Source organism: Osmerus eperlanus, chromosome 19 (assembly GCF_963692335.1).
Source record: "Osmerus eperlanus chromosome 19, fOsmEpe2.1, whole genome shotgun sequence".
In the NCBI taxonomy this organism is placed as follows: domain Eukaryota; kingdom Metazoa; phylum Chordata; class Actinopteri; order Osmeriformes; family Osmeridae; genus Osmerus; species Osmerus eperlanus.
In genome coordinates this window covers 9,522,214-9,535,066 of record NC_085036.1, presented here as the reverse complement: position 1 = coordinate 9,535,066, position 12,853 = coordinate 9,522,214, and the positions used below count along the sequence as shown (strand labels likewise).

General features: G+C 49.3%; 1 protein-coding gene across 2 annotated transcripts; it reads left to right on the top strand.

Moving 5' to 3' along the window:
- The first annotated feature begins 91 nt into the window (after positions 1 to 91).
- gjd1a (gap junction protein delta 1a) lies at positions 92 to 11,387 on the top strand. 2 transcript variants are annotated; one of them, XR_009932787.1, is made up of 3 exons: positions 92 to 242; positions 9,488 to 10,860; positions 10,979 to 11,387. XR_009932787.1 is itself a non-coding variant. In XM_062485436.1 (2 exons), the coding sequence occupies exons 1-2, from the start codon at positions 166 to 168 to the stop codon at positions 10,341 to 10,343; spliced, it is 933 nt and encodes a 310-aa protein (XP_062341420.1). In that variant the 5' UTR covers positions 92 to 165; the 3' UTR covers positions 10,344 to 11,387. The 2 variants fall into 2 exon arrangements, 1 of the variants encoding a protein (XP_062341420.1); XM_062485436.1 differs by having other exon boundaries at positions 9,488 to 11,387.
- The last annotated feature ends 1,466 nt before the right edge of the window (positions 11,388 to 12,853 follow it).

The window sequence follows — 12,853 nt, the reverse complement described above, 5'->3', positions numbered from 1 at the left end:
GAGCCCGGGACAGGGGAGAGGAGGAGGAGGAAGGAGGAAGGAGGAGGAGGAGGAGGGAGGAGGAGGAGGAGGAGGAGGGAGGAGGAGGAGGAGGAGGGAGGAGGAGGAGGAGGAGGGCCACGGCCCCGGAGACCCGGTTCTTCTCGAGGCTGAACCTGTCTTTCGATGACCATGGGGGAGTGGACCATTCTGGAGCGGCTGCTCGAGGCTGCTGTCCAGCAACACTCTACCATGATTGGGAGGTAAGAGTGTCCTCCGGAAACGTCACCGCCGTGTGTGCCAGTCTGCCTATTTATGTTGTGTGCCTTTCGATTTTCAAATGTGTGCATCTGCCTGTGTGTGTAGGTGTGTGGGTGTGTGTGTGTGTGTGTTGGCGGGATCCCAGTGGACGCCCCTTCCTTCAGGCTCATCCCAGTGTCCGCCTGTCCTCTCTGCCCCTCCCCTCTCCTCCGCTCTGTTCCCCATGTCCTTGCCCATCTCCCCACTTCGTCCCTCCCACTCCCAGTATTAGTTAGGGGATAAGCTAATTGCACATAATCAATAGAGCACATTACTGGGCATTACAGTTAATTCAGCAGGGCTCTTGAGTTGATTCCACCTATTGGCCTAGGTATTGATGGAGGGGAATAGAGGACCTCTGCATTTTTGCAGGACACCAGAAGGGGAGAAAAGAGGGGGAGAAAAGGAGACAGATGGCAGGGGCCACTGAGGCGCTGAGAGGTGGTGGGGGGAACCGGGAGGATGCTCATCCAGTAGGAATTGAAAAGTAGGCTAAGTCAGACTTTCTGGAGAAAAAAACGAAACAGTTCTCATACATTCATTATGAGGCTCTGTCTAAATAGATCATTTTGTGTGTGTGTGTGTTGTGTGTGTGTTTGTGTTTGAATGTAGGGCTAGCGGAGTGTTAGTTGCACTGAGCTTATGCATGAGCAGATGAGCTCAGGGTGTGATTAGCTGTGCAGACGTGTATCGGGGACAGGCTATAATAACTGTTTTTCCTTTGGTGTGTGAAGAATATGCTCCATCATCTGTGTGATTACTCCGAGGCCTAGGAGTGATTTTCCACCTATTAAGCACAATCTAAGTTCTTCCCAACAGTAAACTCTGCTAGCTCCTCCATGGCGACACTGAGCCGACGGCACAGAGCTATTTTAATTTCCACGTGTACACGTCTAGTCAGGAGGGGTGTCGATCTCCAGTGCGAGCACTGTGGTGCAGCTCAGGGGGGTGCAGGAGCAGCCCTGTGTGGAGCAGAGAGTGTGTGTGTGTGTCCCCCCTGAGCCCAGGAGCCTGGACACCGAGCCTGAGTTAACACGCAGGCCACCTCACTGCTGAGCCCATTAACCCCTACCCCAGGTAGCCCATGCAAGGGCAAGGCCTGACCTTCTCTGCCTTCCAAATGTTGTTTCCGTGTGTGTGTTTGTGTGCGTGTGTGTTCACGGAGAGAGAGTGCGCCGCTGTGTATGTGTGTGTGTCAGAGAAAGAGAGGGAGTGGGAGTGTGTACGTGTGTGTGTGTGTGTGTGTGTTGGTTTGCTTGTATTTATGTGTGTCTGGCTGCATAATTAAAAGTGAAGAAGATGACCTGGTTGACTGCAGACCATGTACTGCAGCTATTAATACATGTGACAGATTGCAAGAGATATGAAGCTGTAGTTGAAGGTTGAAGGTGTATATTGGAATACACACACGTCATAGTGGGATCAAGTAGTATCAAAGCCTTATAGTACATCAAGTATTCTTAAAGAGGAAAAGATATGATTGGTATAGACCATGCAGAAGTCAGACTGTCCTGTGCACAGTGTCAGTTACACCCTGGTCTCTTCTAAACGTTGAAGAACTGAATAAAACATCTTCCTGTTCCTCACGTCTCCGGGGTGGAAATCAAACCCGTGGCAGCTGAAATCATTCACAGCGTGACGGGTGCAAAACGAGGGATAAATGAATCAGTGAAGGAATCAATGAATGAAAAAACGCCCACAATTATTCAGGGGGAGAGAGACAAGTCTCTCAATTTGTCGGCTGCTCCTGTCAGACAGCATTATTAATGCCGACATCGAGTTGTGTTCGTGTCTTTCCTCCTTAATCTGAGGCGTTGATGCATTCTACAGGGCTGTCAAGAGAGACTTTCCCCCCAGATATCCAACAAGTTTCCTGATTAATTGCTCCTCCGACTAGATTTGGGCCGTTCCGTAGCACTCTGCCTCCGCCGTGGGGGGATTCTAGGACTGTCTGGAGGCCCAAGTGCTGCTGTGAGTGACAGCCGTCCACCAGAGATCCTGTGGTGATCCTGCTGGAGAGAGAGGGGTCTGTGGGCGGCGGACTGCCCCTCAGAGGACCGCTGCGTCGGCTGCTCTGGTGGATGTCGGCGATGAGGTGTGCTGTCACTGATCTCTCTGTGTTGTGGCTGCAGGCAGACTCGGTCGTCAGTGCAGGACTCTGTGTTTGGCCACAGAGCCGTGAGCTGTAACCTGACAGCTGTGTGTTGTTCCTGTCATGCTCGTCTAGATGCAGCAGGGCCAAGACTCGGCGTGGCACTGCTGCTCGGAGGGTCAGACTAGAAGGATCATCTCCTTGAATCATCTCATAAACGTGGCACACACACACACGTGCAGTTGTGGAAACACACACACGTGCGCATGCCAGGGCATCCTCCAGAGAAATACGTCTCTGCTTTTGTCCCGTCCTGCTGTCATTCCTTCGCAGGGCAGCCAGGAGAAGTGGGCGGCCACATCAGCAGTGCCCCAGGGACCAATTCCAAGGGCTCATCCATGTGCTGGCCAAGGACATGGGCAGGAGAACAATTTGTTCTGCTTGATTTGATATTGGGGTTCTGTGTGGGGAAACCCATGTAAGCAAAGGGAGAAAATGCAAACTCCACACATTAAGGCCTAGGAGGTAGCCCACCTGAGCACTGGATTGTGCCAAACAGGACCCTGTGAGGGAACTGAACCCAGAACCTTCTTGCTGTGAGGCAACAGTGCAAGGCACTCGGCCACACTAACTATGTGGGAACTTGGTGTATACAGTACGTGTTTATAGAATTGTACTGCAGTATTTATGTCAGTTTGTATAACGTGTGTGTCTGTGTGTGTGTGTGTGCATGTCAGAATGTGGGTTTGCCCTACTTCACTGTACTGAGAGCCAGTAAAGTGATATACTGTATGCTATATGCAAACCCATGTGACTCTGGGTCTGTTTGGCAGGGTTATTTCTGAAGCTTGGCTCTGCTAGTCTCGCCGCATGGCAGGGTCATTCAGATGAACACTTGTTCTGTTTGTACGGCTATTTTGAAAGCCAGCATTTAGCACAACTTAGATTTGAAGTAAAGTATATCCTTTCTGGTCATTATGGAAAAGCCGACTTCACCCCCCCCCCCCCTCCTCTTCTCCTATAGAATCAATCACGTTTGGCCATTGGCGGTAGCTTCAATCCAGTTTGGCTTTGTCCTCACTGTCCTCTGTAGTCTAGATTCAACACACACACACACGTACACACACACACATTATACGACCCGTAATCTCCCTTTCTACATTCTGAGCGGGAACAGCCCGGGGGATCCTGCATGAAAGCGAGTCGAACACCTTGCAGGTACGGTGAAAAGGCAAGGAAGTGTGTTGATGCATCATTTTCTTCACTGCAATGCTGTAGTGGGGTCAGTGCCAGAGACGACTGGAGCGGGAAAGAGGGAGAGAGAGGATAACACAGGACCAGGGGGGGATCAGGGAGAGATGAAACAATAAAGAGGAGAGGACGGAGGGATATAGCGAGTGGGCACAGGGCTGCGGGGGCTGGAAAAGGGGGCCGGTTTAGAGAGCGGAGAGAGGAGGGAGAGAGGGAGCGAAGGAGGGCAAAGTTTCCATCTGCGGAGGATCTGGGCTGGCAGCGCGGGTCGTCATCGCGATCAACATCATGGAGGATCTGCGTCGTTCCTCGTCACACTGGCGTGGCTGACGGATACCTTAGTTACAGACCCCCACACACACACAGAGACACACGCGCGCACACACACACAAGTACACACACACTTGCATGCACACACACGCACACACAGACTCACACACACTCTCTCTCTCTCACACAAAATATATTCAGTATACACTGCGTCTCCCTGCACATGGGAGTCTGCGAGTCTTCCCTTCAGTCGCTCACCTGCAGTGGGTCCAGAATGCACCTGCGAGGCTCCTGACTGGCACCTGGAAGACAGACTGCATTCCCCTCTCTCCACCTGGCTTCCAGTTAGATATCGAACTGATTTTAAAGTTGTATTATTTGGCTTTGAAGCAGTACATGGATTGGAATCCCTTTGCATTTCCAACCTTCCCAGCCTCCACCACACATCAAGGTCTCTCAGATCCTCAAAGCAGAGGCTTTTGTACACGTTACAAGCTCGATTTAAAGTCTACAGCCTTCCTCTACGCATCCGTCCTTCGCTTCGCCTCGATACATTTAAATTCTGCATTAAGACCCATCTATTTCCCTTGGCATTTCACTTGTTGTTTTTAGTTGTGCTATTTAAATATATATCATTGATTGGTTTACATATAGTATATACTGCTCGTGCACATGCACATACTACATCTATATTGCATACGTTCTGTTTTATTCTGCATTGAGATGGCTCAATATTTTTGTAGTACATAGCTGGAGAGTTGTTCTAAACCTATAATACTACATGACTCCTATTCTACATTCATATTAATGTACACACAGTCCAAGCTACACACAGTACACACAGACCAAGCTCAGAGGAATAAAGTGTTGACATGAGTGGAGGACATGCAATACTAACCAGCTAAGAACTACAAACAATAACCAAGGGAAGAGAAGAAGGAGCGGGCGAGAGACAGGAAGAAGAGAGGGAAGGGAAATGAAATATAAGGGAGGGGAGATTGAAAGAGAAATGTCTGCAGTATGATAGATGTTATAATGTAATTCAGCTCTCTGCTTGGTAAGGTCTTCATTCATTATGCGCTGCCATCAGCAATTACTGGATCTTATTATAGAGACATGCACCATAAGATATGGAATAATATTATCAGTTAAGGTGCCCAGTAAGCAGACATGCCTACGATTACCGCCGCCATTGTTTCAGTGCACTGTCTGCCTGTGAGTGTTCTCATCTGGATGTGAGTTTCTGTGTGAGCCGATTGTGTTCACGTCGTGAGCTTCCAATTTCAGTGTGTAGCTGAGATCATGCTCTTCGGAGTCTATAACCATCACCGGTGTGAATGTGTGTGTATGTGTGTTTTCCCAGTGCATCTGGTGTCGGCGCTCGGGGGGCCGTGGAGTTGCCCCTGGAGGCTGACAGCAGCAGATGCTGTGTGGATGACTGTGTGTGTGTGAGAGCCTCTGGGAGAACCGGGGTCCACACGTCCAGCCAACACACCAGCAGGAGAGACACTTCTCTGGACTCGACTCCAGACAGACACCCTAGCAGATCACTCCATGATCCACAGAATCCTGTACATGAAATAGCAGATGCAACGCATCTTCACTACATTCCAAACAAGGCTGAATATTTACATGAACAAACTAGGATAATAAAAATAACACCCAACTGTTTTCATCTCCCTAGTGGGGTACATCACAACCATTTTGTTGAATAGACTGTCTTTCTTTCATCGGCCCGGAAGTGCAAAGCCCAGCCTTAAGATATAGCTCTGGTCTATGACATCATCCCTCCGAACAAAGATGGAGACTCAATTATCCGCAAGGACAGTAATCAGACATGCAGTTTAGCTGGAGGAGCAGCTTAAGATTCCTGACTGCTGCTGGATGGCTGGTGGGCAGCCTGGCTCCCCCAGTGGCGGAGCTCTTCTCTGTCAGAAAGCAGGACAGGGGGTTTCTCGGAGGATTCGGCGCTGTAGTTTCTCATGAAAGTTATATGATGAACCTGAGTTACCCTCATTTCAAATGACACACTGGCCCATGTCTGAAACCCCTCGGACTGTGGAATTAACGGCGTGGCGATTGGATCAAACCCTCTCCCCCAAGATTGGCTGCTTTAGGGCGGTGAGTGGATTATGAAAGGCGAAACAGACTGATGTTGGACATGGTCGTTTTCAAGCTGCTTTTAATGTGAGGGATGTCGGGGGGGGGGGGGGGGGCAGCTTTGATGTGGTGCTGCAGAGCTGTGATGAACTGCTGTGGACCCCCTCCCCACCCCTTTTGAGCAGCCGTACCGCGCACAATCAATGGCCTTGTGTACTGTACACCACTGAACCCTACTCAAATAGAAGAGGACGTCTTAATGATAGTCTAAAGTACTTTTTGATCATCTGCAGTGGACATTGAGTATTCTGCTGATGAGGGCCGGGGGGGTTCTCCTATGTTCATCGGTACTAATGCATGGGTGCCTCTCTCTGCAGGGCTTAAAACACTGATGTTTGCAGACGACCTTCTTCCCCTGCTTTCTGCTGATGCAGCAATCTACTCCATGCTGATTATCTTGTTACACAGCAGAATAACACACACACACACACGCGTGCACACACAAACACACACTCTGCAACACTCTCCAAACTTGTATGCAGTATCTAAAAGCTTCATTTCACAGCAGCTCCTAGATATCTCCCGTCACTGCAGCAAAGCGACCGGCTCTGCTGTACCACACGCGCTCAGTCCAACATTGCAGTCAAGTCAACCCTGCAAGTCCTGCAGAAACAGTTTGCCATAAAACACAACAACACAGAGAACAGAAAATCAACACACGGGTTCTTACACGGAGAACTAAGGCCTGTGCAACCAGTGCACTAAGGTAACATTGATTCCTCAGTAACTCTCTCCGGCAGGTGTTTGTACAGTCATTACTATCCATCATGCTGACAGGAGACTGCACCAGGAGGCCTGCAGATACATATCTGCATAACTGGAGATGTGTGGCACCTGACAGCTCTGAGACACAGCCTCCTCCACGAGCCCAGATACATACAGGCGGATGGTTGCTCCTGTTGCATGTTCAATACATTGACAGCAGCTGTTGCAGTGGTATAGATTCTCCCAGAACGCCAAAAGAGGGGATAATGAGGCACTATCTTATTGGTTGGGCTTTCTTGTGTTTTGAACTGCAGACAAATTATTTCTTATCAACCATTGTCTGTCAAACGGCCTCCTCTTCCGACAGGCTCACCCACACTTGCCATCAAACAATGGAGGAGAAACACAGACTCGACATGAGAGAACCTCTCTATGGGTTGTGATGTGTGTGTGTGTGTGTCCCTGCACACGCGTATATGTGTGTGAGCAAAAATATACCATATCGTTAGCTCGTCACGCGTGATTGTGTCGCCATGCCATATATTTAACCTAAATGCCGAAAACGTTTAAGGGAAGGCGCACAGATCTCCTTTGTTGGGTTTCCAAGCACCCTGGGAGGCAGTGTAGCGTTCTTACCCTCAGCTGCCGAGCTCTCTCACTAGCGCACTCCTTTTTTCTGTCTATTTCTCGTTCTGTTTCTCCTCTTTTTCTCTCTCCCTCACGCACACACACACACACACACACACACAGTCTGTGGACACACACATGAGGCCCAGGTGGTGTGAGAACAGTCCTGCAGCGGCTGGCAGCTCTATTTGGAGTCTCAACCCCAGTAACACATGTTCTGCTCTGTTTGCCACTACAAAACCCTAAGAAGATTCGGATCCTCCACCTACAGCGTCACCCTCCTTCAGAACACAGCTGTCTCTTTCTCCTCCCTCGATTCGTGCACAATTTCCTTTCTCCCTTTTTACTCCTCGCGAGTGTTCCCCCATCCCTCCACTTCCCCATCCCTCCATCCCCTCTTCTCGCCTCCTCCTTCCCTGAACCACCCCACTGACTGGTTCAGAAGGTGGTTGCTGTGGTAACTGGCCAGGAGAATGGTTGTGGGGGAGGTGGGGCTAATTTTAAAGACACGTCAGGGTCTACTCTGACATTACGCTATGAAAAAAAAGCAAGCGAGAGAGGGAGGGAGGGAGGGAGTGAGAAAGTGTGCGCAAGAGAGAGAGCGAGAGAGAGAGAGAGAGAGAGAGAGAGAGAGAGAGAGAGAGAGAGAGAGAGAGAAAAGAGAGAAAAGAGAGAAAAGAGAGAAAAGAGAGAAAAGAGAGAAAAGAGAGATATCATATCTAGAAATACCCATGGCTAAACTGCCCTGGTCCTCTGGAAGGCTCTCTGCAGGCTAGTGGTCCAAATGAAGTGCACACACTCAATCAATGTCTCTTTTTCCATCAGTCAAACCACTAACAACGGATAAATAATCAATGAAGAATAGAGGGGGTGGGCCAACACTAAAAGGGAGTCTCTGAGCGCTGCTTATGTAGTTTGGTTTACATACCAATGCCAACCATGCAGATTGCAGATTAGTATTCAGGATTGCATGTGGATTACATAGTCTATTCTATTTGATGCTATTTTTTGGACCGGTTTCATCTTTCCCAACATATCCCCATTCTGCTTTTCACACCACACCACAGCAGCCCAGAACATTCTGTTCCTTTCGTAATCCCTCACAGATGATTACTGCTTCTTCAGTCCAGTGTAAACACATGTAATAGGAGGTCTAATCCCGTGGCTGGCTGGAGGAGGTGTCTGACGGTCCTCCTCTGCCCACTGACAGAGCTGAGAGAGGGCTCGTCTTTGTGCTCCGTCTCCTGCAGCAGAGTGAAGCTTGCTGCTGGCGTCACGGCAGACGGGGGGGGGTGGGCTACGCTCACAGCAACATGATGGATATTCATGCAGAGACCCTCGTGTTCATTGCCCAGCAATGACTGCGTCTCTCTGCCTCTCTCTCTCACTCTCAACCACCTTTTCTCTCTCTTTTTCTCTCCCTCTGTCAGACTAGATTTGTCTCTTTCTTTCCATCTCTCTCTCTCGCGCTCTCTCTCCCTTTTTCTTTGTCTAAAACACGGCCGCTCAACCCCAAAACCCTAAAACAGGCGTCAGCCAACTGTGTGTGTGAATGGCTTTGATATGCAGGTTCCTGTTCCCATTGAGCCTGTCAGGGTAGAGGAGAGTGAAATCACCTCTTCCAACCGCTGATGAGCGTTCCTGCTTCACCTGCACCCTCTCATGCGTGGCGAGCTCACGTGAGCGTGCTATTTAGAGCGCAACAACCCACCCCTCCTGTACACTGCTACAGCAGCAGCAGCAGCAGCAGCTGAGGAATAAACACACACACACATACACACACAGGTATCCACACATCTGAAAAGATTTGTCCTTGGCGTGAAACCCCCTTTGTCTCATTGATTGGGTGGGGATTTGTTAAGCCTGTCTGTTATTGACAGAAATGCTTAAACAAACACACACAAACAAATGCCAAAGCCAACACGGAAAAATAATATCTGACTTTGTGCACGCTAGGATGTTGCTTGATTTATTTAGGAAAGTGTAAACTAAAATGTAAAGGTATATTTGTCTGACTTCTGTTCTCTAATCTGTGTTTTCTGTCTTGTTTTCCTCTTCCTTCCCCTCGATCTGCTTCCTCTCTCGCCCTCTCTCTCTCTGCAGGATCCTGCTGACAGTAGTAGTGATCTTCCGTATTTTGATAGTGGGTATAGTGGGGGAGAAAGTGTATGAGGACGAGCAGATTATGTTCATCTGCAACACCATGCAGCCCGGCTGCAACCAGGCCTGCTACGACAAGGCCTTCCCCATCTCGCACATCCGCTACTGGGTCTTCCAGATCATCCTGGTGTGCACGCCCAGCCTGTGTTTCATCACCTACTCCGTGCACCAGTCCGCCAAGCAGCGCGACCGCAGTTACTCCTTCCTGCACCCCTACATGGACCACCACGGCCAGGGCCAACACGGACGCGGTGACCACCACGCCCGCAAGCTCCGCAACATCAACGGCATCCTGGTGCAGAACCCCGACAGCGGGAAGGAGGAGCAGGACTGCCTGGACATCAAGGACATCCCCAACGTGCCGCGCGGGCTCACGCACGCCAAGAGCGCCAAGGTCCGGCGGCAGGAGGGCATCTCGCGCTTCTACGTCATCCAGGTGGTGTTTCGCAACGCGCTGGAGATCGGCTTCCTGGCGGGGCAGTACTTCCTGTACGGCTTCAACGTGCCGGGGATGTACGAGTGCGACCGCTACCCCTGCGTGAAGGAGGTGGAGTGCTACGTGTCGCGGCCCACGGAGAAGACCGTGTTCCTGGTGTTCATGTTCGCCGTCAGCGGCATCTGCGTGCTGCTCAACCTGGCCGAGCTCAACCACCTGGGCTGGAGGAAGATCAAGACGGCCATCCGCGGCGTGCAGGCCCGCAGGAAGTCCATCTGCGAGGTGCGCAAGAAGGACGTGTCGCACCTGTCTCAGGCCCCCAACCTGGGCAGGACCCAGTCCAGCGAGTCAGCCTATGTCTGACAAAGGCTCCTCTGCGTGGGAACTGACGTTGGGGGGGGGGGGGGGGGGGGGGGGGAGGTCTCGACCTGGGACTCCCACCTCCACCCCAAGAGACTGGGTCGACCCTGCAAAATTCTTCAGGAGCCCAGAGAGACAATGGGTCATGTTGGTGCATTGCTGGACAGAGAAGCTCCTCTGACTGAAAAGTACCTTCCTTGAGGAGAAAGGGTTGATGTGTTGTGTTTATAGACTTCTTACGCCGATGGGGGAGTTGTGTTCTGAATCCTAGATGACACTAGGTGCCTTCCAAGGCAACACAATGGAAAAGGGAAGATATAAGTTACTAAGAATATTGAACACTGTAAGGATAGCTCGAATTAAGAATGACCTAAAGTATCTCATCCTTTGCCTTGGCTAGAGGTCAAAAGTAATCCCTTAATTTTTCCCATGTATGCGTGGGCATGTATGAGTGCATTAGCGTGTGCATGCATGCGCATGTGTGTTTGGGGAGATAAGGTAGCGCTTGCGCGTGTCCCCTGTTCTCCAAAGTCAGGTCATGGGTAGAGCTACACCTCATTTGAGTTGCCGAGGGACTTTCTTTGCCGTTTGTTTGTTCCTCCCCTGCAGGCAGTGCTTCCTTAGAGGGAGCCAAGAAGAAGTGCACCTTGTTTCAACCCCCTCTTAGAAAACCCCTGAAAAAAATCAAAGAAAGACAAAAAAAGATGAAGATTATACCTCAGCACAAACTGCAAACCCTAATCCTATCCTTCCAGCACTAGCCCCTCCCCTCCCTCCGTCAGCCCCCTGACTGACCTGCCTCTCTGCACTCTGCATTCTTTAATAGGACTGAGTATAAAGCACTAAAGGAATGGATGGAATTCCAATAAGCTCTTCTTTTTCCAGTACACGGGAAACAGAATTACCTGCTCACAACATGTTCATGTATTACCGCCAGTTGTTTTCTTTATAATCAAATTTGGTGCCATATTTCCAAGTTACTGTACATAGTTGAAATGTAATAATTACATCAAGTCAGCTGTTTCCCCGTGAGACGTGGGTGATGAGTGGGGTAGTGTGGGGTGGGGTGGGTGATGGGGATATAAGTAGTAAGGTGGGGTGGGGTGGGTACTGGGGATATTGGTGGTGCTGGACATTATGATAGATTACCAGCTTTAAGAATATATCACATTAATGTGCTCTTTGTTAAGCTTTTGTTCTCTAATGGAAATTGTATGTTCCAAAAATGTTTTTTCACCCATATGGACTTTGAAAAAGGCATGTTACTGAAGCATCAATAGAATGGATAGATTGTGTCATGACATGTAATTTAAAAAAGAGACTGTTTCATTTATTTGCATCCCGCTCCTGTGACATGTATTATTCAGCATGCGTTAAGATGATATATGAGATATGAACATAGCACCCTGTTGTGGGGATATGGGGAGCCACCATTGGAAAAGCTCCACAACTGCAGCAATAATAATATCTAGCCTATGTGAAAAAACTATGAATAAATAAAGGATTATGAAAAGGTTGCGTGGTTTTTGCCAGCTGGTTATGTGTGAGTCAAGATGGTTAGCCTGGAACACAGGGTTAAATGACTAAGAAGCCACCAAATATACACAAAGCAGATTCATCAAGACAGTAGTTAACACTTCCTTTAAAACCTTCTCATAACAACATCACAAATAGAGCATCCTGCAGGAGTCCATGGAGACTTCCACACAAACAGGCTCCAGCTTTGATCAGACCCAAACATTGACCCAAGCGCTAATCACAAATGACAGCCAAGGTGCTTTGAGTCTTTCATCTCCTGTCCTTTGATGGAAGCTTCCAGTCTGCGACCCTGCTGCTGGAGGAAGCAGCTCTGAGCCTGCAGCCTGTTGACACGAGGCAGGGAGGACCCGACCATGGAGCTGCCCACCCCAAGGTCGTCCGCCACTCCACAGAGTACGCAGGTCAGAGGTCACAGACAGATAGCTGCTTGTTTATTTATAGCTGTCTAGCGCGCCGGAATAAACTAACCTGATTGGTTCATGCACTGACAGGGACTGACAAGTCTGTGTGTCTTAAACGCAGAGTCTGTCCCTGTAGTCCCCTGCAGATGATCTCATGTAACACACTGTGAGAATCGCACAATCCTGCTGCTTTTAGCTGCACAGAGATTCAAAACCTGGTCTGGCATTCATTATTCAAGCAACCGCAATGATACAGCTCTGGGAGGTTAGCTCGCATTATTGTGTATACTCAGGGTTTTCTGCCGATCCTGAATAATTCATATTTCACCCGTTCGGTCTGGATATGAAAGTTAGCAGCTGACCTGAATCCCTTTATAAAACATGATTAAAACATTGAGCTTTAACTGTAGTTGGTGTACTGTAGTGTAGTGGGAACTACATATCCCTGACTTGGTGTGTCCTCGTGGCTTGCCTTACAACTCCCGGCATCTGTATTCAGCAGGAGCAATGGAGTTCAATCAATATAATGAAATAACATATCTATGAATATTCAGTGGTAATATGAATCTTTTC

Bases quoted from the DNA above. Each gene is read 5' to 3' on its own strand.
- gjd1a (XM_062485436.1), top strand. From the start codon at position 166: ATGACCATGGGGGAGTGGACCATTCTGGAGCGGCTGCTCGAGGCTGCT. The intron at 243-9,487 runs GTAAGAGTGTCC...CTCTCTCTGCAG, and splicing joins CACTCTACCATGATTGGGAG to GATCCTGCTGACAGTAGTAG.